This window comes from Argopecten irradians, chromosome 4, assembly GCF_041381155.1.
Source record: "Argopecten irradians isolate NY chromosome 4, Ai_NY, whole genome shotgun sequence".
In the NCBI taxonomy this organism is placed as follows: domain Eukaryota; kingdom Metazoa; phylum Mollusca; class Bivalvia; order Pectinida; family Pectinidae; genus Argopecten; species Argopecten irradians.
The window spans coordinates 19,466,775-19,494,648 of record NC_091137.1 but is presented as its reverse complement, the minus strand read 5'-3'; the positions used below and the strand labels follow the sequence as shown (position 1 = coordinate 19,494,648).

At 34.5% G+C, this 27,874-nt stretch overlaps 1 protein-coding gene and 1 long non-coding RNA gene across 2 annotated transcripts in view; both read left to right on the top strand.

Annotated features, from left to right (window-relative positions):
- LOC138320858 (sushi, von Willebrand factor type A, EGF and pentraxin domain-containing protein 1-like) overlaps positions 1-27,874 on the top strand; it is a 79,776-nt gene that overhangs the window by 11,044 nt on the left and 40,858 nt on the right. Inside the window, exons 3-25 of the mRNA XM_069264129.1 lie at positions 2,253-2,375; positions 4,311-4,464; positions 5,330-5,454; positions 8,451-8,645; positions 9,221-9,397; positions 9,868-10,125; positions 10,471-10,686; positions 10,836-11,018; positions 11,914-12,075; positions 12,462-12,851; positions 13,166-13,327; positions 13,473-13,634; positions 14,080-14,278; positions 14,705-14,886; positions 15,115-15,279; positions 15,451-15,681; positions 16,139-16,309; positions 16,429-16,627; positions 16,857-16,862; positions 17,197-17,456; positions 17,987-18,181; positions 19,224-19,379; positions 19,547-19,659. Coding sequence (XP_069120230.1) covers positions 2,253-2,375; positions 4,311-4,464; positions 5,330-5,454; positions 8,451-8,645; positions 9,221-9,397; positions 9,868-10,125; positions 10,471-10,686; positions 10,836-11,018; positions 11,914-12,075; positions 12,462-12,851; positions 13,166-13,327; positions 13,473-13,634; positions 14,080-14,278; positions 14,705-14,886; positions 15,115-15,279; positions 15,451-15,681; positions 16,139-16,309; positions 16,429-16,627; positions 16,857-16,862; positions 17,197-17,456; positions 17,987-18,181; positions 19,224-19,379; positions 19,547-19,659 — 4,184 coding nt within the window. The remainder of the gene's footprint in view (positions 1-2,252; positions 2,376-4,310; positions 4,465-5,329; positions 5,455-8,450; positions 8,646-9,220; positions 9,398-9,867; positions 10,126-10,470; positions 10,687-10,835; positions 11,019-11,913; positions 12,076-12,461; positions 12,852-13,165; positions 13,328-13,472; positions 13,635-14,079; positions 14,279-14,704; positions 14,887-15,114; positions 15,280-15,450; positions 15,682-16,138; positions 16,310-16,428; positions 16,628-16,856; positions 16,863-17,196; positions 17,457-17,986; positions 18,182-19,223; positions 19,380-19,546; positions 19,660-27,874) is intronic.
- On the top strand, positions 19,789-22,750 carry LOC138320859 (uncharacterized). The gene is made up of 3 exons (XR_011208257.1): positions 19,789-19,931; positions 20,215-20,320; positions 20,772-22,750. It is a non-coding gene; the product is annotated as an uncharacterized lncRNA (long non-coding RNA).

The window sequence follows — 27,874 nt, the reverse complement described above, 5'->3', positions numbered from 1 at the left end:
AACTAATAATACATAGCTGTCTCGTCAGAGAAGTGATATCACCGGTTGTATTCCAAGCAATGTTGGATCCCCATAAACGTGTATCTGTAGGATACGAATTACTTGAAATAGTAAATATTTGGGATATCAGTTGACTAATTCAATTGGTCTATATTAAGTGTATCATTTTCACATAAAACTAGGGTTTACAAATGATAGCTATAAATTGTTTTTCTTATGAATATTCAGGTATGTTTTTATCAGGTATGGAACTTTGAAATTGTTATATAAAGTATTCTGGTATGATTTATATTATTGTTATTTGGTAAAAGGCCAAAGTATTCATTCACAATTTTGATATATATTTCATATGTAAGGGTTATTTGTTACCCTAATCGATAAAAGTTTTGTTATTTGCATTTTACTTACGTTATTGGAATGGTCTCTATGCGTTGCTAACTTTTATTTGATAAACACCCTTTGTTTCTTTTTAAGTTCTATGTCATGGTATTAAATTCCCAATGTTTGATTTGTTTTCATCTTGTTAAAAATCGTGCAGAGGCAGGACTAAATCGACGTCAAAATGAGCGAAACTGATTCGGAAACTTTTGAAAAAAAAATTAAATGAATATTAAACATCGCTAAGTGGGTCCTATTTTTCAAACACACTACATTGTAACGTCCTTGTCGAGAACATCATGTGACTATCGTAACTACGTTACGTCTTTCTCAACTCTTCCAAGAACGGTTCATGGAGTTTCCGACTTTTCCGGCAATAATTGTAACTTCTATGCCGACCATTCATATGTTGTCTAACGTTGTGTGGAAATAAATATAGCGTGCGATGACATGAAAACGGGTCTCATGTGAGGATGATGTACTAATTATATATTATTGCCTTCTTTGAGGACACTATGGTCTTATAGTGTTGTCGAGGGATGGCATAGTACCCAAGCCTATAAGACCATAATGCCCTCATAAGAAGACAATAATGTTTTTAGTACATAACGAATTGAAAAAAAAAATGATAGGACAAACAATTATGTATGATCACCAAAAACAGTTCATTTACACGGTTGCGGCCACGTCTAACGTTAGAAATGTATTTTTTTTCTAATAGTCGGAGGCGTCTAACTGTAAGATACATTTTCCAAGGCAGATTCTTTGAAAACACTCACTGCGTATTTCGTTGCTTACTAAGTTCAATTTGCTTTTTCACTCTTTTGTAAATTTATCTGCATTCAAGTTTCCATCTGTGACATTTATCTTTTGCAAAACGTCGTCCGCACATAGCTTGTCTGCCAGGAAACAGCGCAAATAGCGACAGTGACGTCATTTTCGACAATATGATTTTCGAACAAAAAGCGCGCCGAACCATAGTCCCGCAGGAAACCATAGTCATGGGATTATGGCTAGATAATTCAATTTAGCTTGTTACGAGCATTTTAATTAGCTTAGAAATTTACTTTATCAGCCCATAAAAGAAAAAATGTCGTCGCCGTTTGTAACATTGCTTCTGAATGGCTGAGATGACGGCGTAATGATTTCACAGACAAAAGAGTCCCAAAATGAATTTTGAATATTGAAGAGATTATCTTTAGTAAATTGAATTATTAGGATTAATTTGAATAGATTTTTTATGTTATTGAGATATAACACAAACATCTGAGTGTACTCTAAATTAACCGCTTCGCGGTTTATTTAGAGTACACTCAGATTTTTGTGTTATAGCTCATAACATAAAAAAATCTATTCAAATTAATCTTTAAATAGTGCCCGGAGGCTGAGCCAATGAAAACGCGAGAAAAAGTCACGTTATGTACTGATTTACAATAGTGCCCAGAGAAGCGGGCACTATTGAAGTATCGCGAAATTGAACGTGAATGCATTGTAACGTCACAATTACATGACGTCATTATAACGATGCGCTTCAACCAAGACGTCAAGATATGGTGGTCAGTCTGTTGTGTGCGGGGATAGAACAAATGTTGCTTTTCTACAGAAGACAGCTCACTTTTGTTCTGTATTGATCTACTTAAATCTTCAGGAAGCCGAATACCGTTTATAGAAAATGTAGATAGCGTTGCGAAGTTTCTCTTATCGTGCTTCTGTTAGGATGAGATAAAAACTGTTCTCGTGTGGGGGTGATGTACTAAACCCACTGTTGATTAATATAGCCTGCTGGTCGTTGTTTTGTGTTTTAGGCATTTTGTATCACTGCTATTGTTTTGTTGTAAATGTATATGTTTCTAGTATATTTACCTTTTTTGTAGATGTTCAAACATACAGACGTAAACGGTTTCTTGACGATGTAATTGGAGCTGTTGGAGATGTTGTAGGAGGAGTTGTGGGAGGTGCCATAGACTTTGTGGGATCATTTATATGCTTCTTTTTCTGTAAGTTACTCTTTACGAAATAGATATTTGCCAATACAACATGATCAAAAAACCTCATGCTCTGGAATTACATTGATATTGAATTTCATAGCTGATAATTACATGAAGTATTATATAAAATTCAACCGAATTCAAAGGAGGAGTAATTATTCGAAATAGTATTACCTTAAACACATTTTTTAAATATGTATCTTACTGCAAGTGCCGTTCTAAAAAGAGCTGTTCTAAAAAAATTGTACGTGGAATGCTGGCGTAGATATATGATAGATAACGAATGTAAAGGTTCTGGGTCGGGGTTGCGATCACTCTTTCCTCCTCTTGTTTTAGTATTCGCCTCGAAGTTGAGAAGCTATTGGCTAGCTGATTCTTCCCCTTCCCTGTTTATTTATTTCCAGCAGGAAAATTATTAGCTAGCCGTTTCTTTTCACTGTCTTCTTTTCACTGTCTTGGGTTTCTTTTCACTGTCTTGATTCCCTCCCCTTCTTCGATTTATTTTTAGTGGGGAAACTAACTCTCATTCCTTCTACTAATATGAGGAAAGCCATCTTCCTCGTTTCTCCTACACTAATGTAAGGGATACATATTTTCCCATTTCATATACTTAAATAAAGGATTGATTCCTCTCATTCCCTCTATTAATTGATGGGATGCTACACTCTTATATCCTTTACTAAAGTTTGGGATGCCACCCTCCCATCTCCTCAACTAATGTTAGGAATGGGATCCCCTCTCATTCCCTCTATTAATGTATGAGATACCACCCATAAATCTCATATGCTAAAGTTATGGATACCACCCTCCCATCTCATTTACTAATGTTAAGAAATCCACACTGTTATCCCCTATACTAAAGAAAGGGATGACTAATATTAGGTAAGTCAACCTCCCATATTCTAAATAATTTTACGGATGCCTCCCTCCCGTTTCCTATATAAATAAAAGGGAAGCCAATCTCTAATCTCCTCTAATATTGTTCGGGATGTCACTCTCTCATTTACTATACTAATATTAGGGATGGATGCCAGCCTCTCATATCCTATACTAGTGTCAGGGATGAAACTCTCCCATCTTATCAACTACATAATCAAAAAGGGGATATATGTTAACCGATAGCTTCCCCCTAAAACAGACAGGGGGAATCAGCTACAGTATCCAATACCTCCTCTAGAAATAAATAAACAGGAAAGGTGGAAAGAATCAGAGAAATTCCCCTATAAACATATATAAATACAGGAAAAGGAATCAGGCAGTAAATAGTTTTCATCCTAAAATAATTGAAAGAGAGAAAAAGAATAAGCAAGTTAAATGTTTCCCCGTAGAAATAAATGAAGAGGGAAAAGAATCCAACCTTAGAAATAAATCAAGGGGGGAAATCAGCTAGCCAATGATCTCCCTAGAATTAAATCTAGAAAGAAGAAAAGAATCAGTCAAATCGTTTTCTAATAGGAATAAAAGGACAGGGAAGGATGATCAGCTAGCCATCAGTTTACTCCTAGAATAAATCGAGAGGCCCAGTGGAGGGATCTGTTAGTCAATTCTTTCCCATTGAAAATAAATGAGGGGGGATTTGAGGGGGGAAGAAGTGACTTTTACATCGGAAGCATACGACAAATAACCAGAGTGCTGATGAGCCACCTGGTTGCCGGTTATCGCAACCTCAATCACGTAGTTAGGTCGGTAGAGCAGCTGGCTGGTGTTGGAAGGCCCCTGTTTGAATTCAAGTCTATCGTGCATTTCCCTGCTTCTACTCCTCTTTACTTTAAATATCAAAGCTTTAACATACATGATAAATACTTATACACTATGTTTACACTCTAAAACTGAAGGGAAATTACATTTTAACATGTCTGTTTGATAAAAAGATCGTTTCTAATGTTTGTTATGGTATTTCAGTCAGAAGGAATATCGGCTAATTAGTTTTAGCATTTTTTAAAGGTTCTGATCCACCTCCTCCTCCTCCGCCCCCAAAACCTCCAACTATAAACTGCCCGTCAGTAGAATCAATCCACTATGCTCCATCACGGAAAACATATGCAGTTGTCACTTGGACGTTTCCAACTGCTAACGATCCCGAAGAGGGCAGACTGACGTAAGTTTTTGGTTTTTATATCATTATTTTCATCATCATCATCATTAGCAGCAGCAGCAGCATCAGCAGCATCAGCAGCATCAACAGCATCATCAGCATCTATAGTTTATTTGGAACGTTTTTTAATTAATCAAAGTATTTTTTTCTCACTAAAATACTAGGCCTATTATCCTTTTTTGTATATCAAACTCACCAATAATACATGTTTATATCATGTCTTTGACTCGCTATCAAGATCACCGTCCGTGAAAGATAAGAATACACATAATGATGAATGCTTAAATGATATCCTGTCAAAATAAAGACTAATCATACTTAAACATCGCCTCCGATCTTGCTCAAATAGACTGTGAGTAGTTTGATATCCGATCCTGCCTTGCCAAAATAAAGTCGTTTTTGATATAACTACAATCAGAGATCCTATAGGGATCACCAAAGAATAATCTATGGCTGACAATGGAAAGAATGAGGTTTTTTTCTGCTTTTCAAACTTCAATCATCAGAACTCTAGATGGCTGACAAGCATATAACATATCCGAAATTTATTTATTGGCATTCAGAAGATTGCAATGCTACGAATATCAAACGGTTACCGGACCAATATGGCGAATCGAAGTTGGAAACGGTCTGAATTCAATTTTAAAGGCTTATGTTTCAAAAATTTGGCATTGAAGATGTTGTACCCAATGTTATATCCTGTAGTTTAATCATTATCTTTCATAATTTTTAGCTGTTACACAAATCATTTTGTAAATTTGAATCGATTTCTTTTTGTTTTCTTTTATACCGACCACGTCTTTCTAGATTCTCTTTTTGTTTATACAGACCACGTTTTTACTAGCTTCTTATTTTCCTTTTCTTTAAGACCCAAATTAAAGTTTGGACTTCGTAGTGGTTCTCGTTTTCCGGAAGGTTCCACATCTACCATATACATTGTGACAGATAAACATGGTATGACTGATACGTGCGACGTCTCCTTTACCGTTAAAGGTGAGTATATTTTGTTGGTATTGTATAATAGGGAACAACTACCTAAATAAAAAATAGACCTTCGTAAAGGCCACCGTGTATAGAAAATTGAGAAATTTGACCTGGCCACTAATTGGGTACTTCAAATTATTTATTTCTAAAGCAAAAATGTTTTCTGACAGTTCATTTTCCTTTCAAATCTAAATTGTCTGCCTGCATGACTATTTGGTCCTCTATAGACAGCTCGTTAATATTTAATATTGTTCATCAGTTCATATTCCTCAATAAATATATATTTCATCAAATTATCCATCGAGAATTTTTTCGAATTGGAAAATGAATGTTGATACAATTACACAACCACGTCCTCGGGAAAACTGCCAACACATCAATCACTCTGTGGCAGAAACTGTATTTTCTGATGTCTTTTCACGTGTGAAGACATTGCAGTCGTATCTTAAAGTAGTGTTCCATTTTCAATTATACATGACATATTTGGAATAAAATGAAAGAAATTCCTTAAGCCGTTAACGAAATATTGACATAAATTTAATACCGGAAATAGGGTTATACCGGCCTCTAGATCTTCACAAGAAGTCAGTTGATTTTATTTTGTTTTTTTGGCCCCTGTGGCCTTGAATATAGGTCAGGGCAATCATACTATAAAACTTGGTAGGCATTTATGTCAGTATGCTAATTTTATCATGTGTCTTTGACTTCTACATTTGACTGATAGAGCGTTTACAAAGAAGAATATTTATCAGAATAATAAAAAGAGGAATAAGAATCTTGAAAAAGCAATAGGTCTTTTCAAAACAAAAAGTCTTAAATAAAAAAATAAATAACATAAACAATACGTCTTTTACACCATTGGGTTCCTGAGACATCTAAGACTGAAGTGGGTTTTTAATTATTTTTTTTTTCATATTGAACAAAATTGCAATTTTGAACTTTGACCTTTATTTTCCAACCGGAAGTTGACGTTTTACAAAAAGGTTGTATTTAAGCTAATGTTCCAGTTTTGATTCTACATAATATTTTTTACAACATAATGATGGAAATTCGTCAAACTTTTAACGAGATAAATCTAAAACCAAAAATGAGGTTATAGCGACCATATTGGGTACTTAAACTACTTTATTTTGTTCATGGAACAACTTCAGACACCTGCTTTAAATATATTAAAATATTTCTCTATGCTTTGTGTTCCCATTTGACTAATAGAAAGTTCATAAAAAGGGGAAAAAGAATAATAATAAGAATAACTATCATAGGAAAATTTGAAGGGTTTTCCACTAACAACAAATTTCGGTCAAAGTCATTGATATTAACAAATTTGGTAGCCCTTTATCGCATGCTATAGGTCCAATTTCAGGTCTCTGTGGTTTTCAGAACTTGACAAGAAATAAATGTTAGGATGTTTGGTCCCTGTGACCTTGAAGGTTGGTCAAGGTCAATCATATTAACAAAATGTGTAGCCATTTATGTCAGTACACTACAGACCTAATATTAGGTCTTGTAGAAATTGTCAAGAAAACATTTTTAGATATTAGTTTTTTTGAGTCTGAGAACTTGGATATAAGTCAAGGTCATTCATATTAACAAATTAAGTACGCATTTATATCAGCATGCTACACGCCTGATATTAGGCCTCTAGGCCTTCTAAAAATTAACAAGAAATCATTTAAAGATTTTACTTTATTTTGGAACCTGTGAACTTGAATGAAGGTCAAGGTCATTCAGATTAACAAACTGAGTGGTCATTTATGTCAGCCTGCTACAGACCTAATTATAGGTCTTTGGGTCGTCTAAAACTTGAGAACACTATTTGTGATGGGTTTCGAAAATTGCACTTTCGAACATTGTACCGTATTATCATCTGGTAAGAGACGTTTTGCAGAAAGGTCTTACATTTAATCAGTTATTTGCTCCTATTCTTATTCCACATAACATATCCAAAACAAGCAGTTAACGAAGTATTAACATAAGTTTGAAAACGGAAGTGAGTTCATAGCGGCCATATTGGATTTTTGGCTTACATGAAAATGCTGCGGTCAGACCTTCAACTCATGCACTATAATATGATGGCAATACTCGTGCCATTTCGGAGATCCTTTGTATACAACTTTCTGTGCCAAAGAATAATAAAAAAAAACCAGAAAAATATTAATAGGTCCTTTCATCCCTAGGTGAAAAGCCCCAGTAAGAATAAAAATAACAAGAACAAGAAACTTTAGGTGAACAAGCCAAAATAAGAAAAATAAGATTAATTAACTAAACAAAAACAATAGGTGTTTTCACGATTGGTGAAATGAAATATTTTGAAATAAAGGCTCATCTATTCCTTAATTATGCATATCACTATTTTGGAATGATATGAAAAGATCATTGTGTGGATTATGATGTTTTTGCTGTTTCCTGTGTAAATCAAATGCTTTTAAAGGACGGAAGAAAAGTAGAGAGACACGATCCCTATTTTCTTTGACCAACATAGAATATTCAGTAGGGGGCGCCAGGATCCCTCTGAGATTTCTTATTTTAAACGAATATGAAGATCATCATCTGATAAGTTGGAAAGCAAACTGAGTAGTTCAAGATTTGATCATATGTGAGTTCATAGGTTTCTTATAGTGGAAACATTGAGCCGATATGCAAAATACCGACATCCACACGGCTCTGTATTGCTCAATTGGAATATGAGGTCATTATGACGTCATTAACAAAACTCAATAAAAAATACAGTAATGACAGAATTTGAAAATCTTGTTTTAAAATGACAACACCGATTGGATTAACAACATGTACAGGGTTATATTTTATGAATGTAAACTGCTGCAGTAATATCACTAATATGATCAAAAGTTGAAGTCCTGAAAGTTTGTATCTTGTTCATTATTAATTAAATAGTATACGACTGAAGTCTAACATGAATTACTTGAGTATATGATTATTCCTGTTGACCGTAATCCAAGTTTAACATATGCAAACCAATTACCGTCATATTTTATGTTATGTAGTGAATCGCTGTAATAGCATGCCAGCCTATCCCCGTAATGGACAAATGACCTGTACACCTCTACAGTATGACCCTATCCTCGGGACCACGTGCTCATTTACCTGTAATGCAGGTTATGAGCTGACTAGCACTTCCTCCCAGACCAGGACATGCCAGAATAACGGATACTTCGACGGTAACGTGGCAGTGTGCACTAGTAAGTACTGTATATATCAGGCTATAAAACTAAAACATTATGACGCATCCGCAGTTAAACGGTAAAAAACATATTAAATCCAGAACGTCTGTTATGTTGTGAAAACAGGTTTTAAACGCATGTGTATATATTAGTCAATTAGGCATTGTTATAAACGTTGGGGATTTTTCCATTGTAAGTCAGTCTACAGTTTAGCGTTTCAGTGATTATACGTAGTTTTCATAGCCTCTGTTCGCTGCCGCGTTTGTAGACCTTTATATCCTATATAGGATTGTTGTTAGTGTACACATCAATATACCAAGTCACATATAATTCATTAAATTCGAAAAAGTAACATTTTGCTTTTGGCACTATTGCAGTATGATATAGATAATGTAGGCACAGGTAACAATTCATCGTGAAGTTTTATCATCAACATGTTTGCGCAAGAGCTTATGGAAATTGTGATACATTTAAAAACCTCTATTGCTCATTTTTTCATAATTACTTAATTAAGATCCTTTATATAATTTTGAAAATCAAAATACTGATATGTATATGTAGCGACATATATTTTTATTTAACTTATTCCACAGAAATACAATGCCAAGAACTTGAAAATCCCGACAATGGAGAGAAGTACTGTTCTAGTGAGACCTACTTCAACTCTGTGTGCGCCACGACCTGTACAGCGCCTGGGTATGACTCGGAGGGAGGCTATACACACTGTCAGAGTGACGGTCTGTGGACGGCACCTCTCCCATCCTGTCAAGGTAGAAAAAAACGTCTATAATCAGTTACAATATACTGTTTAATTGCAACATTTATAAGATAAAAACGTTTATTGCAATATTAAAATAGACATTCTGTAAAGTGGGATTAATTTCAGACAAACGTTAGGTACATGATCAATAACGTCGATTATTGAAGCTCTCTCAGTTCTATATAATTATTTGATTTATAAATTTGCAATTGCAAAATCTTCAATTGATAAATTTCGAGTTGCTCTAAAATTTTAATAATATTAAGTAATTATCACAAATAACATTATGATGACGTTTATGTGTATATGTAGTTTTCCATTTTAAATATATGATAAGGTTATGGTATTTGTACACAATGCCTCACCTATTGTCGCTGTTTAGCTGCTTTATCTTGCCTTGTTTCCAGCATTAAGGCTAATTAAAACAAGAGCTGAAGAAACAAATAAGCGATCTTGTTCATGTTGATATTCTCTCTGTAGATAACCGTGCACCACATTTCACCTTTTGTCCTACGAGTCCTGTCAGAGCTTACGCAGACAAAGGAAAGTCGTCTGCCACAGTGAGTTGGGAGTCACCATCAGCAACCGATAATTCTGGTAACTTCACTATCACACAGACGCAAGGAAGTACATCCGGAAGTGAATTCAGTGTTGGAGAACATATAATTTCCTACGTGGCACGTGACCCGAGTGGACAGGAAACAGCAGTGCCCTGTATGTTTACTGTATCTGTAAAACGTAAGTAATCTTATGTTACGGATTGGTTGCGCTGTTTATATTAGTTACTTCATCTTTCGCGTTGTCTACACTTAAAAGCTGTAAGGCGCCGATATTGGCGATAAGAATTATAAGTTGTAAAATTGCCAATAATTATTTTCTAAACATCAGGAGATATGCAGCACATTATATTCAAACTTAATTTCGATGTCAGGTCAATCTTTGATTATTATAATAAATGCTAAGAATACACATATTTGCCCTTTTTAGTTTCATCTTACTTTGTTTATATACATTTTTATTTGCTGCTACCTGATACTTTTTTCCACAATGATTGTTCAAATGTAAACTTTAATTTACTCTCAGAACTAGAATGTGATTCCCCTGACGGAAAATTCGATGATGAGCTAATCTTGGCTGACTGTCCCGGAACAGAGTACACATACGGCACGTCTTGCAATGTATCGTGCATACGGAACTATGACATCATTGGTAACACTACCATCACATGTGAACGAGAAAGTCCTGAGTCTACTAAAATGATCTGGTACTGGGGAGGAGGCAGTCAACCAACCTGCAATGGCAAGTTACAACTCCTCTAAGCCATGATTATTATTCAAGTCAAGATGTATTCCTGAGTATCTATGTACTCATATTTGTCTCGCAAGGTCACACTATACGAGGTGGTAATACTATCCAATGTATCAAGTATATCGTTCTCTTTTTTTTAGATAAATGTCCAGCCATCCAACCACCTGCTAACGGAGCCTTTGTGTGTCAGACTGCGGGTAACCAGTATTGCAGGTTATCCTGTAATGTTGCGTTTGGATATCCCTCAGGGACTAGTAAAGACCAAATGTTTGTCTGTACTGATCATCAGTTGTGGGATCCACCTGAAGCTGATGACTGTACAGGTAAGTTTGTATTTAGTAATAAAGAACTAATGATTAATGAAGTAAATAGGTACTGTACAAGTCAACTTTGCTGGCCAAGGATACCGTTGTCTACGATACTGAACCTGTGGCAGATGTCACGTCAAAACTGATTTTTCCGCACAGCGCCACCTGCTCGATCACCGTAGTTGCGCCCATTCCATTAAAGTAATAAGCAACCATGAAAATGCTCGTATCTTTGTTGTATGTATTGAAAAATGGCAGTGCCCTTTGAAATGCACATGTTGTTTGCGACAGATTCCAAATACCAAAGATAAACATGTTTGTGAGTGCTTTAGTGTCCAATTTTGTTAGGAGATCGCAGTTTATCTTTGTATAACTTTGAGAAACAGAAACCACGCACGTAATTACTTTCCCTCTCTGTTTGAAGAGCAACGTATCCATGTACTTTATTTAGTGGGGTTAAGATATTTAATAATTGACTAAATGGCAGGAGCTGTTATTGACAGTCATGGTACGCTTTAAATTACAAATGTAGGTCATCACTATCACTTCGAGACACTTTTGTTGACATATAAAAACTGCGTTGTCATTGGTCGCCTGAACTTAGCCGCATCCAATCAGAATTTGAAAGTGGGAACTACAATTTTAACGCGACATCTGCCAAGGGTTCAAGGTAGAGTATTGCCTAGCGAAGTTGTGTATAAGTAAGTGTACATGTATATAGTAATAATGCGCTAATGCATAAAGAAATGAATAAGTAGCCGTACTTTACAGGTTTGTACACCTTATCAAAAGTTAAGAGTCCGGAATAAAACATTGTTCAGTAACCTTTAATACCTGATATTCGATAAATGAATTATATTTTAGGTATAGTTTGGTCATGTGTTTAATACAAGATTATTGCACATTATAGAACGAAGACCTCCTGATGCCAACAGTATCGGTGCAGATCTACATTATTTTGTCGGGAACTGCAGTGATACGTCTGTGCAAGAAGGTCTCAAGGATAAATTCCTTGCCTACATGATCGGTTTGGTAAACAGCGGCTGGAGCAATAGGTGTCCAAATGATACAGGTATTTTTTATCATAGCCATATAATATCATTGAATCAGGGTACTAGTTAATCAGAATGATTTAATATTAACAGCTACAACGTACACCTATATTGTTTGGTAAGGTGTCATAGATCACATTTAAATTATATATAAGATACATTGTCTTAAAAAATAACAAAAACAGTGTTCAATACTAATAGGATTAATTTGTGTGATACTTTTGAAGTGAAATTCATTTGTGTGTACCTTTATGAGCAGTATGTATTCATTGTAAGATCAGAAATGCTCTAATCCCTCTGAAATTAAAGGTTGTATCCTTGGCGCCTTGAAAAGAAAACATAAATATATATATATATATTCCCTTTAAAAAATAACTAAAACGTGGTTTTCTGCACTCAACTCCAGGTTGTATACGTGATGATATTGAAGTGATTTGTGGGCCTGTGACCTCTAGACGGAAGCGGGAGACAATGGGTCAATATACCGGTAGATGGCGTCCTTCCTCTATACATGACAGGGAATTATCTTACCGTGTCAAACGTTCAACAAACGTACTGACATTTAAGCTTACATTCGAACTAGTTTGGGTTGGAGGCACGACGGCAGAAGACTTGCAACGAAATGACCAAGATCTTTATGATATCGTAACTGCAATTGAAAATGAGATAGCCAGTGGAGGGGGTAATATATCGTATAATGGTATAAGTCCTGACCAGATAACTGCTGATAAATGGCCGATGATGGAATGTCCATTCGGGCAGACGGCACAATACTACGGAGACATTCCTAATTGTGGTAAGTGTGAAAGTGTCACGCTTTAGGAACATCAAACATTTTTAATAGTTTGCCAAAGTGCTGGCAGATAACAAAATTGTGCAAAGGCGCAAACTTACTGTCATGCTTTTATTTGATGGTCTTTAGCTGTGTTTATACGATATTATTTATGTCGATACTCAGTTTACATTATTTAGGCATCATTCACGCTTTTGTTTAACTGATTTATCTTCATTATATACTCTCTGGGGAAAAACTATTAGAATATCTCGTATCCGCAAACTCTATTTGCTAGAAACAACTGTACACTAGTCATACTTTTCTCATTTGTACAGAGGGCTGTGCTACTGGAAAGTATTATGAAGCCAATATTTCCGATTGTGCTAAGTGTCCAGTAGGAACCTACCAGGATGAGTCCCACCAAACGACATGTAAATTATGTCCCGTAGATATGTCTACGAAAGAAACAGGCAGGAAAAACATCTCAGAATGTTTCCGTAAGTATGATTATGTTTTTTGTCTAATCAATTTGTTGGTGTCATTTAATATTTCACCGATTTATCTCGAGAACTAAATACTACAATTGCACCTTGGACGTTGTTTCAAACGATTTTTTTATTATTGATCTTATATTGTTTACAGCTGTGTGTCCGGCAGGAAGTTACTCAGCCTCCGCAGTCATCCCCTGTACGAAATGCCCACCTGGCGAATACCAACCGAATGCGAACAGCAAGAGTTGCAATAAATGTGATACTGGTAAAACTACAATAGCAAGCGGACAAATCTCTGCTTCTGCCTGTACGAGTAAGTTTCAACAAAATAAACATACTTGCATTGAAATCACACAGTTCCAGTCACAAACACCTAGTGTTTGAGTTTTCTTTAAGTCGATTGCGAACTGCAATATCGAGGGCGCACATTTATCTGTGTATAGAAACATGCATATTCTATAAATAGACATGATGAAAAGCAATGTGCTTGTATATATACCTCTAATAACTAAATATTTTTTGTCGTTAAGTACTTTGTTTTGTTTCAGCCTGCAATTACAAATCATCAGTAATGTGTGCTTTTTGTTTGAAAAATTAACTTAATATAATACATTTTAATGTACATGATCAGATTTTAACAGCAAAGTGCTATGATTATTTCGTTTAAGCCTGCAGTTACAGATCATTTGTAATGAAAATAAGCATGGTATGTATAATGCAAATTTTCAGATTAAAAATATGAAACCTTTATGTTTTAGCGTATGACGTCGTCCTAAGCTCGCCAGAACAAAATGTAACTTTTGCGGATATAACAGCATCACTAGAAGCATTCACTCTGATGTTTTGGATGAATTGCCATCTCGGAAATGTCATCCGACCATCGTTTGGGTTTTTCAGGGGCGGTACTTATGAATCCATGCTAAATATACTTGATCGTCAAAACTTCGAGCTATTTGGGTATGCTTTTGTCTCTTTCCTTTAAATATAGCTAGATATCAGGATGACGGAAGATTTTTCTTCCGTCACTGATCAGTCCGTCAGCACTTTGTAAACTTATACAGATCTCATGAAAATATTGCTGTCAATTTCTTTATAAGGCTATAACGATGTTACTCGAACCTTTACCTCTTGTCATCTGGCCTGAAACTATATCATTAATCAGATATACACACACGAAATTATTATGGCCAAGCTCATTGCTGATGTTTCATCATTGTAGTTCAAATGTAGCATCGAACTCTGTGTTTTGTCCGTACCTCAAGACATGCCATTTACTAGACAATTATTCTTTTCAATCACATTTTCAATTATAAAAGTCAGTAAAAATAATCAAATCATGTATGCTTGATATTTCTGTATAGTTATACAATGTTTATTCAACAGATCCACTATCCAGGTAACAATGAACGGTTGGACTCATATCACGGTGAGGTGGTCCAATACCGCCCTCCAGGCCGAACTGATGATCCATGGTAATACTGTGGGCTCTACTCCAGTTTCTATAGGATACATCATGGCGAGTGGATTCCATCTTCAGATGTCACAAAGCATCGGGAACAACGGCAGTAAGTTAATGGTTTACACTCAAAATGGCCTTCCTTTTCAATAGTTTGAATTGTTATATTCATATATATTTTCCTTCAAATTCGGTTACCAATTACCGGTAAACGGCTATCTAGGTAAGATATAGAGAAATTGCAAGGATATTTATATGTCATTTAAGTGTTTGAATGCGGTTATTAATCGTTTATATTTTAAAAAAAAACATCTTATGTTTCTGTTGGCGGTTTTAGGCTGTCGTATATCTGGACTACAAATGAAAAATACCAGTAGAAGTGATGTGGATATACAGACGGATATTACAACATGTACACCCAGCGGCGAAGACGCTGTTTACACCATGGACAACTTCAAACATAAGATAGGAATAGACATCGACACACCTTCAATGTGTGACGGTAAGAAAATCTAAAAACACAATCTTCACTTTTTTGTAGGCAAACGGAAAAAAAGTGTTTATTGTTAGATAATTCCTTTATAAGAACATATTAAGCAAGTGTTCCATTTAATATCTAGGTCCATCATCAAAAATGATACGAAAGCATAAATATTGTTTCTCACATTTCTAGAAGTAGACGAGTGTGACTCGAGTCCATGTGGAGTCCATTTTTGTGAGAACCTGTTGAATGGATACCGATGTGAGTGTAGGGGCGGATACACGGGAGACAACTGTGAGATTGCCCCAGACTACTGTGTAAATCACCAGTGTGAGAACGGAGCGACCTGTGTTAGTGGTGAATGGAACTATACTTGCACGTGCGCATCTAATTTTAAAGGAGCACTGTGCGAGGACGAAATAGGTAATGTGTTAATTCCTATACATCGATATTAATGAAATAATCATACATTTGTACCTAAATCATGCTCACAAATGATATACAAATATATACTTCATTCACTTTCATTTACCGAAATGGATTGTTAATGATATATAACGCATTTTGTTCGAGCTGATTTGTTGACATTAAATAACCACATATCATGAACTATACGACGTATTGTGAAATTAAAAAAATCTTCAAAATTTTATTTTTCATCTTCTAGAAGGAGAAAGACAACTGAACTATTATAGGGAACCATAAGCTATTATCAACGAATTAAACACAAAAAGAAAAAGTTACTGCTCATCGATGGCATCTGTAAAGTTTAATATGTATATGACAAATTATTGTACAGTATACATATGTATATTTTTCAAGCCTATCGAAAACCTACATATTTGGTTTTGCGTATTTAATGACCTACTAATATATTCAGTCAATGGAAACTGGGCGGAATGGGGAACATATAGTGTATGCAGCCAGACCTGTAACGGAGGAACCAAAACAAGAGTTAGAACGTGTACAAACCCGTCCCCGGGACCAGATGGGGCTGACTGTTCGGTGAATAGCCAGGACCAGGTTGTCTGTAATACAGAACCGTGTCCAGGTAAAGGAATCCATGCAATTTGTACACTTTAATTAATGTAAAATAAATTAACGAAGCATTGGTATGATGTCTAGTTTTGATACATTGATTTGAAGTAAAACAGTTCAACGTTATTGTAGAATGTGAACCATTTGGACTGCTTTTGCTGCAAAGCCGGAACACAAAGGAAGATGGTTGTGTGACAGAGGGTGATTACACGAGATGTGGAATTGTATGTGAAACCGGAATGGAATTCGTCAATCCACCCAAGGACTACTACGAATGTGGGGCCAACACCTCCTTTGAATGGAATGGAATCCCTCCGAGCTGTTCGCGTAAGTCGGCTCCGGATAACAGGCTTTAATTGCACATAGTTTCCCTGTAGCTTAGTCGGTACATCCTCGATACTCCAGGGGTTCCGATCACTTACGATCCCTACACCCCTGGATTATCTCATAGTGAAATTGAAGGCAGCTCAGCGGAAAACATTTGACCAATCACAGGCTAGCAAAGATTTCCTTTGAAGACTACAGACAGAGCGACATCAAAGCCACACAGTCAACCACAGTGTACCGTTATACGGCTCTTTTGATGTGCATCAAAGAAGGACTGGATTACCTGTTCTGTTCTGTTGCCTCCTGTTTTACTATAATATAGTCCATGGGTGTAGAGATCGTAAGTGATCGGAACCCTGGGGTATCAAGGATGAGTCGGTAGAGCGGCGAACTAGTAAGCCTGGAATCGAGGATTCGAGTCAGGCTGGCCCTGCTAACCCTTTGTTTGTGATACTGTATATCTGTGGGGGATTATATTTCGCAACATTAAATACATGAGAATAAAATGGGGGAAGAATACCTGCAATTTATTATATATCTGTATAAATTTCTGTAAAACAGGCGTTCGTCCAGGACAGAGATTGTGACCCTAGATACATCCGTTACGTATCCCAGTGTCCTTCCGTGTGGAGCAGAGACAGATCTAGCCTTGTTGTCAGCTGCAGGAGAAGCCCAATGTGTACGTAACAATGCATGTACAATGTCTGTTTCCACAACGGGCTGCTCGTCAAGACGTAAACGCAATACAGACACAACGGCTCAAATATCATTCATCATCAACCTGGAAGATCTTAATGATTTCAACCTCACTGCATTGTTAGAACAAAATATCGGTTAGTATGTTGTCACATGTTACTATGAATTGGGTTTCAACTCAGGATTTCTTTTGAACGTGCTTTTGAAAAAAGCCTTATTGTATTGACCGTGTAACAGGTAGTTACCTATTTAAAGTATAAACAACAAAATATATTGGCTCTCTATTTAAGCACTATTAGTTATGGCGTAAAGATATTATGCCGCAGTATACGGTGTTTATATTCCTTGAATGTAGACGTGAATAGAGATAAAGTTATATGGGATATAAACAAGTTCTACAACGCATGACTGTTATTTGATATGTTTAATGTAAGTGATTTTATGAATTTTGAAAATAAACTTGCGAAAGTTGATGTCTTTTCAAAATTTGAACATTAACTAATCGAATTTGATAAACAACAGTCACTAATCGGGGAACCTCTCTTGGTATGTGACATACATATATCATAAAGACCCACTCCTTTATCATTAGATGCTACCTACCCTGAATATGTTACAAGATTAATATGAAAAGTTTCTAACATATCTGATTAATATGTTCATATAGTGAGTGCTGACCTGCAGACCTATATCGACGCCATTACCGAACTAGAACAAACAGCACAGCAAATCAACAGTTCTTCTTCCAATTTCTTTTCTGTGAATGTCAACAATGTCACATACGACATCGACACCAGCACGCTCGCTTTCTCCGCTGTGATCACGTGCCCGAACGGCTCTATAGCAAACGACGGAGCTTGTGGTACATTATCAAACATTCTGTCTCAGATTTGTCATTCATGAACGACTCATTAGCGTTACGATTCCTTGCAATAATGCAAGTAAATCCAATTTCTCTTCAACTTCTATTGATATTTTGATAAATCATAATAGTTAAAATTTTAACGTACAAAAATAATTCACATAGGCAACGTTTTATGGATCTAACATATAACGTGACGCTACCCAAATTGGAACGTTGCCCGAAATGGAACACTTTTAAAATATGTGATACAGAATTTTCTGTTTACAATCTAAACCACTGATAACTGTCCTGCACAAAAAATAAGATGCTGAATAGAAACTGTGACAATTTTTAGATGTTATTTTCTTTCCAGTTGCTTACTATCTGTATTTAAAAACAAAAATAGTGAAATTGTGAAAAAATCCAGGAAACGAAGTCGTGTGAAAACCCTAAAAATACCATATATTCTAAAACAAGAAAAACAAATTTACAGTAGGATATGTTTGACAGATGTGTGATTTAAATACTAAAAAATGTTTGAACTTTCCATAAATTAATTCCATTTTTTTATGATGTCTTTACATTTTATAATCAAACTATATTTAGGAGGTGTTCCATTTTGGGTACTCAAACCTGCTGAAACACGGGGCTAGACCTGGCATGCTTCAAGCTCTCTATTTCAAGTAATCAAATCATGAAATTATTAAAACTGAAGGCATCTATTTGTGGAAAAATCTGGATTTATGCACACGTTAGAAAATTTTCACAATTATGATCAAAAAGTGTTCCAATTTGTGTAGCGTCACGTTACATGTAAACATTTAGACTGCATCGTAGGTTTATTGGATTTATTTTAGAACTATTTTCTTACATTTTGGACAAAATTGAGTTTTTATTGATATTCCAAATTTTAAGCAAAAAGTAAACCGATATGAATTATTGAAACAGCTATACTTTACTGTTTAAGGGAATTAGGTCAAGATTATTGTATTAGTTTATAGACCCGTGGTGTTCTATTTTCATGCATTACTTATTGGTAACATTTTGTGGTCTGTTTCAGTTGAGTGCCCCGTAGGAACAAGTGAAGACAATGGATGGTGTGTTTTCTGTGATTTAGGAACTTACCAGGACCAGGAAGGACAGACTGAGTGTCTAACATGTCCCACAGGTTACACTACACAGTTTGTGGGGATGATTGACGTCGCCAACTGTTCCGGTATTTGTATTTTAGGGTTTAGAAATACAAATAGATAAATATTACTGTTCATAAAAAACATGCATTAATTAACAAAACAACTATAAACTTTTTGTAAGCAATGCCTATTGTTGGATATTACTGTTTATTTCTTAATATTATATATGATGCTATTATTATTTTTGAAGTGGAAGCCACAACAACAAGCACTGTGAGTTCGACAACAGGTTCATCATCAACAAGTACGACAACGGTTACATTACCAACGGTTCCCACTTCCCCAACAACTGCGACTGGACCACTACCACGCCCATACTACAACTACCCGCCACACTACAACTACCACGCCCACAACTGCAACTACCACGCCCACAACACAACTACCACGCCCACAACTACAACTAACACGCCCACAACTCCGATAACCACGTTCACACCTACAACTACTACTCACAACTACAACTACCACGCCCACACCTACAGCTACCACGTCATCAAATGTAGCTGCAGTTTCTAGTACAGATCGACAGACTTCATCTGTTCCAGAAAATGGTTCAACCGAACATTTGGAAGGTATTTAATCTTCGGTTGCATATATTTAATCATAGAAAAGAACCCAAAGATCATTTGTTAATGTTACCGCTCCCCGATCAACACATGAGACCTGTATATTCATATACAAATATCCATTCCTGACAAATCTGAACGAATATAACACACGGACTGCATTGCGAGCAAATATGAATGTGCCCACGTAGTGTGAAAATATAAACAATTGTGAAATACCATAATTCTAAAGCAATATGTATACACGTTGTAGAATCATTGTATGTATATGTGTTTGTATTCGTTACAGGACCACCGAAGATAGTTTTGATTGCGGTTATCATAGCAGTCTGTATTGCGGTACTGGCATTGACCATTGCTATAGTGGCGTATTTTAAAGTTAGGAAAAATTCCAGGTAAGTAACGTATGAATGTTGGTACGATGTAAATCAACAATGAAGGAGAAATAATGTATTTATCAGTGTGTGGTTGTAAAGAGGACGTATTACTTTCAATAATATTTATATATATTTCGGCCTACAATCAAAATTATATAATAACATATACTACATATATAATACATTAGCTGAAATCGAAATTTAAACACAGCACACAAGTAATAGATAGTATTTGTAACACATTATAACAAAAGATATTGAGATGGAAAATTGAATAAAACAATTTTATGTTTTTAATCCACTAAATTAAACTGACGTTGTTATATAAATATATATATTCTATTGCAATTATGTTACTATTTGATAACGTTCATGGGGGTCAAAGGAAATTAATACAATTTTTATTCGACAATTCATTCACCGACACGACATATATGTATGGTGTAGAAGTGTTCATGTGTCGCTTCAGAAAACGATTCAGAGAGCAGTACAATTCCCAGGGAAGCACTGCGTCCATCAATATGGTAACCCCGGGCTTCCCCAAGGAACCACTACCAATGCTAAACGATTATGCCATGATGCCGGGCCACCTCCCTTCCTCCACAGCATGGAATATGAAAGAATAGTTGTTGACGCAGCATCACGTATCATGTATAGTGTTATGTAATCTCGGCACATCTGTAAATAACCTTCATTGTTGATAAGACGTTTACAGAATCAACACAACCAAGTATACACCACAAAAGCTAAACTTTACCCTACATGTTTATATCGCAGATATTTGTCTCACAATATCGATATATATAAAACAGCTTGATGTTATTACTATGATTGCTTGCTTTATCAACATATGCATGTATATGTTTTCCTTATATCCCCATTTCTCACACAATCCGCCTGATATCCAGTGATTTCGCCCGGATAATATTTTTGTATATATCACTTGTGTAATATGACCAGGAGCGATTTTCATTGGCTGTGTCTTGCATGAAATTTAAAGTAACGTCATAAATGACGTAAATGAGTGATTTCCCATCTCCTTGACTGTTAGAGATGATATTCTTTTTATAAATTCATAAGATTAATATCCTATGCTGATCATCAAATAACATATTTTAAAACAAGTTACCATACTTTTATTTACCTATCAAGGTAAAAAGAGCAGGATTACGCGGTGCGTGTCTATCTCAGTAGTAAACATTACACGATCTTTTTTTTAAATCTATACTGTTATCAAACTCTACATTGAACGGTACATGTGTGTAAACACATATAGAACATAGTATAGCTGGGATGTAATAAGATTGAAATGTAGAACATGATTTAACTGTGGTACTTGTATGCAAATAAGTTTGAAATGTAGAACATTATATAACTGTGGTATGTAAATAAGTTTAAATTGTAGAACATTATATAACTGTGATATGTAAATAAGTTTGAATTGTACAACATTATATAACTGCGGTATGTAAATAAGTTTGAAATGCAGAACATTATATAACTGTGATATGTAAATAAGTTTGAACTGTAGAACATTATATAACTGTGGTATGTAAATAAGTTTGAAATGCAGAACATTATCTGACTAAAATGTAAATAAGTTTGAAAGGAAATCCATGATTATTCAGTAGCTGTACAGTTACGATACATTTTCAGAGTTAAAGCGTTAATTTTGGTGTCGACGCCAGTATTTCTCCTAAAATTAATATCTCTAGTAATATTAGATATTGGAAGGTAAGTTGAAATTTATAAATCTAGGTTAAGTTTCAAGTTTAAAAATGATTATTATATAATTTAAGTTAATATACATATAGTTGTTTTCAAATGTTCGTAATGTTTTATGCAGTGTTATACCATTTTCAAACAATATTATCAATATATTAAAAAGGTACATAGATTTAAGTAAATGGAACAAGTTAACTTGTGATAGCACTCGGCTGTGAGTTATGTATTTATTTGTTTGACCCGTGAGGACCCTTTACAGTTAACGACCTTTTGCTCGTGTATGATATTTGACTATATGTGGAAATTAACATTTCATTTATTTAATTAAATTGTTTAGAAGATAATGATAAGTGTAGTATTAACAGTAAGTAAGTAACTTTTGTGACTTTGCAAAATTGTTTTACATTCCCATTTTAAATATCAAAAGCCGTTTCGGAAAAGTAGTGGGCCTTTAAGTGGCTAAATATTAGATTTGAAATTCAAAATTTCTGTCTCAAAGAATACATGCGATGTGGAGCGGATAGAAGTTCCTTCATTGTTTTGAAATAGTGCCATACTGTTAGAATACAATATAACACAATGTTATATAATGTACTAAGACATGCTACATAACACTATAACAGGAGTAGGTTTAACCTCTCTGGTTTTAAGTGCCACAACTTTATGGATAATGCAATAATATATAATCATCTTTTGTTTCCAAATAAAGTTTGTTGTTTCATTTTCGTTTGTACCTTTTCTTTATATATACCATTATTTTTTTTATATTTTTTTTTTTTTTCCAATCAATTTTATGAATACATAGAAATACATTGACATGCAAACTCACTCACTCTCATTTCCCAATCAATATTATGAATACTTTGAGCTATATTTACATGTAAACTCACTCACTCACTACCATTCGTCATGTTTATGAAATGAAATGGGTTTTCTTTCATAGAAAATCTCAATGTTTAGATATGAAGAATAGAAAGACTTAAGAGTCATGAAAGCTAACAAATATTTCAAAGTGACCGTTGGGATTCTACATGATGGCCAGACAGTGGAAAATCAATCAATATAAAATGATAAATGTAATTATTAATATAAAATAATCATCACAAACAAACACAAACGTTCTGAATCTACTGACTACTATTCTCGGCTATACATTACAAACATTATTGTGTCCCGCCCATCCTGCCCAGTGGGAAGGATGTGTCAGAGATAAGATTAATACAAATTCTTTTCTCCTCCGCCAAAGGATGTTTCTAGTTAAATTCTGGTACACAAACCATGCACTAGTAGAAATTTAAAAAGATGATTAAAAATCTGGCCAGATTTAGTTAAAATCCTTTCAGAACTCTACTATGACTGGTAGTAATCTAAATGAAGTGGTGATGAGCGGATGGACGACAGACGGCGGACGCCGCTCCATGACAAAAGCTCAACAGCCAAATGAGCTAGAATTCTATGTTTCAAAGGAACCCTTGTATTATTTAGTCTTTTTTTTCTTTTAATATATAGTTGTTTTGTGGTGTCCTATTATCAGTCTCATTGTTTAGATGAAAAGTCATTACCATACTGCAATATTGGTATTTTGTATTGATTAGATATATATCCATATACGTGCGTTTTTTAATCTCTGAACTATTTTTATAAGAATACATATATAAATATTTATAAGAAATAAAAACAATAACGACTGACTAGTCAGTCGTTATTGTTTTTATTTCTTATAGATTTCGTCCGTATATCATAAATATATATATATATATATATATATATATATATATATATATATAGAATGTTCATATGAGTGCCTTTGTTTATCTATTATATATTTATAAAAAAAAACCTTCATGACACAAGTATTTTAAATATAATATATATATATTTATACATTAAATGACGTTAATAATATCCAGTATAATTTCTCATGAAATAGAAAATGAACATGTACCATCAAAATCGATCGGTTTGCAAAGACGCTAATTGCTATTATAGGCACCTAAAGTTTCCTCCCGGTTGACTATGTCCGCGTTGAAATTTCCACACAGCCTTCACTGCTTTCAAAGTGTTAGGCGGATTTATCTTTAGATCTGTGCTTATCCATGATTTAAAATGTCAAAACTGTACATCATAAGCAGAACTTGACCGTCATTTTCATATGTATGGACTTTTGAAATATATCAATAAACGCATTTAGACTGGTTTTCTTTGTCCGTATATTTACAAAGCTATATTGTAATCGACAACAACTGTAACAATACAAAAATGTGTTCGTTGTCTTCTGAAAGAGAAAGTGTAACAATGATTTCAAGAATAAGCATTTTCAGATCCAAAATACACATTATAATTCTGAATTTTTTTTGTGATTTTAAACACGGACTGATATCTACTATTCAAAATGTCACATTCAGGATATACACCAGAGCCGTAATCAGATTATTGCTAAAATATATAGACATAATCAATTCCCCAATATACAATGTAGAAGTTAATAAAAAGACACTGTAACGGCTGGATAATAAGTCTTAGGAAATGATTTATTTGGGATCAGTCCATGTTTGTAAGACTAAACGCCATAATATCATTAAAGCAATTGAACCATTTTTAGGAATTGTTCTACCCTTATTTAAGAAAGGGGACAGACATGTGGTGTCCAATTATCGCCCTATTACTTTGTTATCATGTATCGGTAAAGTTTTTGAAAGAGTAGTATTCAAGTATATTTATAATTACTTTCTTGATAACTCCTTGTTTTATGAAAAAACAATCTGGTTTTATGTCTCGTCATTCTACAGTACACCAATTAATAGAAATGTACCATAATATATGTTGTTCTCTTGAAGAAAAAAAACACACCTGTCTTATTTTTTGTGATATATCAAAAGCATTTAACCGTGTATGGCACAAGGGTTTATTGATTAAATTAGAAGCCTATGGTATTAGAGGTAAACTATTACTTTGGTTAAAAAATTATATATCAGGACTGCAACAGCAAGTTTTAGTAAAAAATGTGTATTCTGATCAAGGCTCCACAAATGCAGATGTTCCGCAGGGAAGTGTCTTGGGACCACTTTTATTCTTAATTTATATAAATGATATTGTTGATAATTTGAATAGCGTTTCACGTTTATTTGCCGATGATACTTCCTTAATGTTTTCTTCATCATCTTATGAAGATATTCAACGATCTTTAAATAGTGACCTACAGAAGCTTCATCAATGGTTCCAAGACTGGCTCACTAAATTCAACCCGCAAAAGACTGATGTATTATTCATAACAAATTCTAAAAACATGCCACTTTTGCAACTTACTTTTGTTACTGAAATTTTTAATTGTGTTGAAAACCATAGACATTTAGGTGTAACTTTTAGTTCAGATGCAAAGTGGTCTTTACATATATCAGAAATCCAAAAGGCTTGTATGAAAAAAATTTAGGTATTAAGAAAATTTAAATATTTGTTGAATAGAAAGACACTATTGCGGATATACAAAGTATTTGTGTTGCCAGTATTAGAATATGCATGTGAATTATGGGATGGTTGTTCACTGACAGATGTAAATAAGCTCGAGCAAGTCCAACTTGAAGCAGCAAGAGTTATCACAGGCCTGCCTTCTTTTTCTAGTAAACAGTCTCTGTATAAAGAATCCCAACTGCAACCATTATCAGAAAGAAGGAAACTAAAAAATTCACTTATGTATAAACTTCATAATAATCTAACTCCTTCTTATTTAAGTAATGTACTTCCTCCAAGAGTAGGGGAGCGTAATACGTACAATGTCAGAAATAATCAAGATTACACCGTCCAAAATTATAGATTATCCATTTCTTATGAATCTTTTTTTTCCGTCTACTGTTAGGTTATGGAATAATTTACCAATCGATGTCAGAGAGCAACCATCTATCAATTGTTTTAAATCTAAAATTCAACGCAACCTTGACGCATTACCTTTATTTTATACAATAGGAAACAGAAAGTTAAATGTTTTACATACAAGGTTGCGACACGCTTGCTTGTAGCGGTTTAAAATATGATTTGTTTCGAGTTAAAATAATCAATGACCCATCATGTGAATGCGGAAATGAATGTGAAAATGTTGTGCATTATTTTTTAGAATGTATATTATATAGAAGACAACGTGAAATTTTTTAACAACATTTCTCAATATTGTAATGTCACAATTAATGTTATTCTTTGTGGTTCTCCAAACCTGTCCGACGAGCAAAACGGATATATTTTTAAATCCGTACAGACCTATATGAAAAATAGTAATCGGTTCTAAGATCGCTTAAGAATATATCACTTCAACAAACTTACCCCCCCCCTTTCCCCCCTTTTTTGTTATTCTGTTTTTCTTCCAGGCTTTTCAACTCTCCTCTTCTAAACAAATATCTAACTCTAGAAAATCTAATTGGTTGTTGTGTATATTATTGTAGATCTGTATACTGTATACAATGTAATTCTGTGAGAAGGCGTTTCTAAGTTGAGATAACTTGTGCCTTATCCCTATTGTTATGTTGAACAATAAAAATATGTTTAAATCAATAAATCAACATTTTTAGTTCAGATTCAAAATATTGTATCTTATTAATGTGATGGTAAAATTCATAGCACAATTTCATTGTACTAAATGTATAACAGGTAAATGCTTTTCTAGTAAACAACAGAACATTAGCTCTCTATTTATGTACTCTATCTTATTGCGGGAAGATATCATGACGCAGTGTATATTGGTAAATTTCTCTGAAAGATAACCAGAAATAGAGTTAAAGTTACGTAATAAACAATTTCCTAACGCATTACTGCAATTGACCATGTTTATCTAAACTCTCGTTAGCTTTTAGCGTTAGCAAAAAATACATACTAGCTTTTTCGAAGCTTGAAACTTAGCTAACTCGATTTGGATACACATGATAAACTACAGCCACAAATCGACCTCAAGAAGTGGAATGCTCAGTCAATAAATTCACTATAGATAATGGCATGCGGTACGTCAGGTAGGATATTTGCATTTGGTCATTAATAGTTTAAGACATTATAAACTCATCAAAAATATACGAACCGTTATTACTGTGCAGGTGATCGATATGAATTTATAGACTAAACAATATTACAAAAGACCTTGATGGTTTGGTAGTATCATTGGTAAATACATTCGAGCATATACAACACTCAATTGTAGAAAAGGTAGTTGTTTGTATTTGTATGGAAAGACGGATTTATTCCTTTAGCATGGTATTATTTCGATTTTAAACTTAAATACGCCCGCAGTTATCAACCGCGCTGCGCAGATGTTTAACCGGATGTTCTTGCTATTTTGATCTTTCTTTTGTTTTCCAATTGCAATAATTATCAGATTTCAATTATGTTTATGTTTAAATATTATATTATTCATAAATGGATGAGTGGATATTGGTGTATGGAATCAATCATGATAACTTGTCTAAACTCAAGCAGTCTACTGCCACACATAGTTTAGAAATGCCGATATAAATATGGTACTAAAAATGATCACCAGCTGTAGACTCTGTTCATGCAAGTATGGTCCTAGTCGATTAATATTTTCAGACGCTGTTTGAACGACGTACATTGGTATTTATTGTTATATTTTCATATAGATATTGTCGTAATCTAACAAAATTTTAATAGTGTACTAACTTCAATAATTGAAAGCTGCACCACAAGGGTCAATAGTTCCATCTATTGTGACTTAGTTTCACCAAGGAAAAAATATTAGGCAGTCATATTACCAAGTGCAGATTTTTCAATCAATTTGTTAACCGTGTCATCATATGTAATAATTAATTCACTATATAATTTGTAAAGAAATGTTTACGCTCTCGCAGATGTATA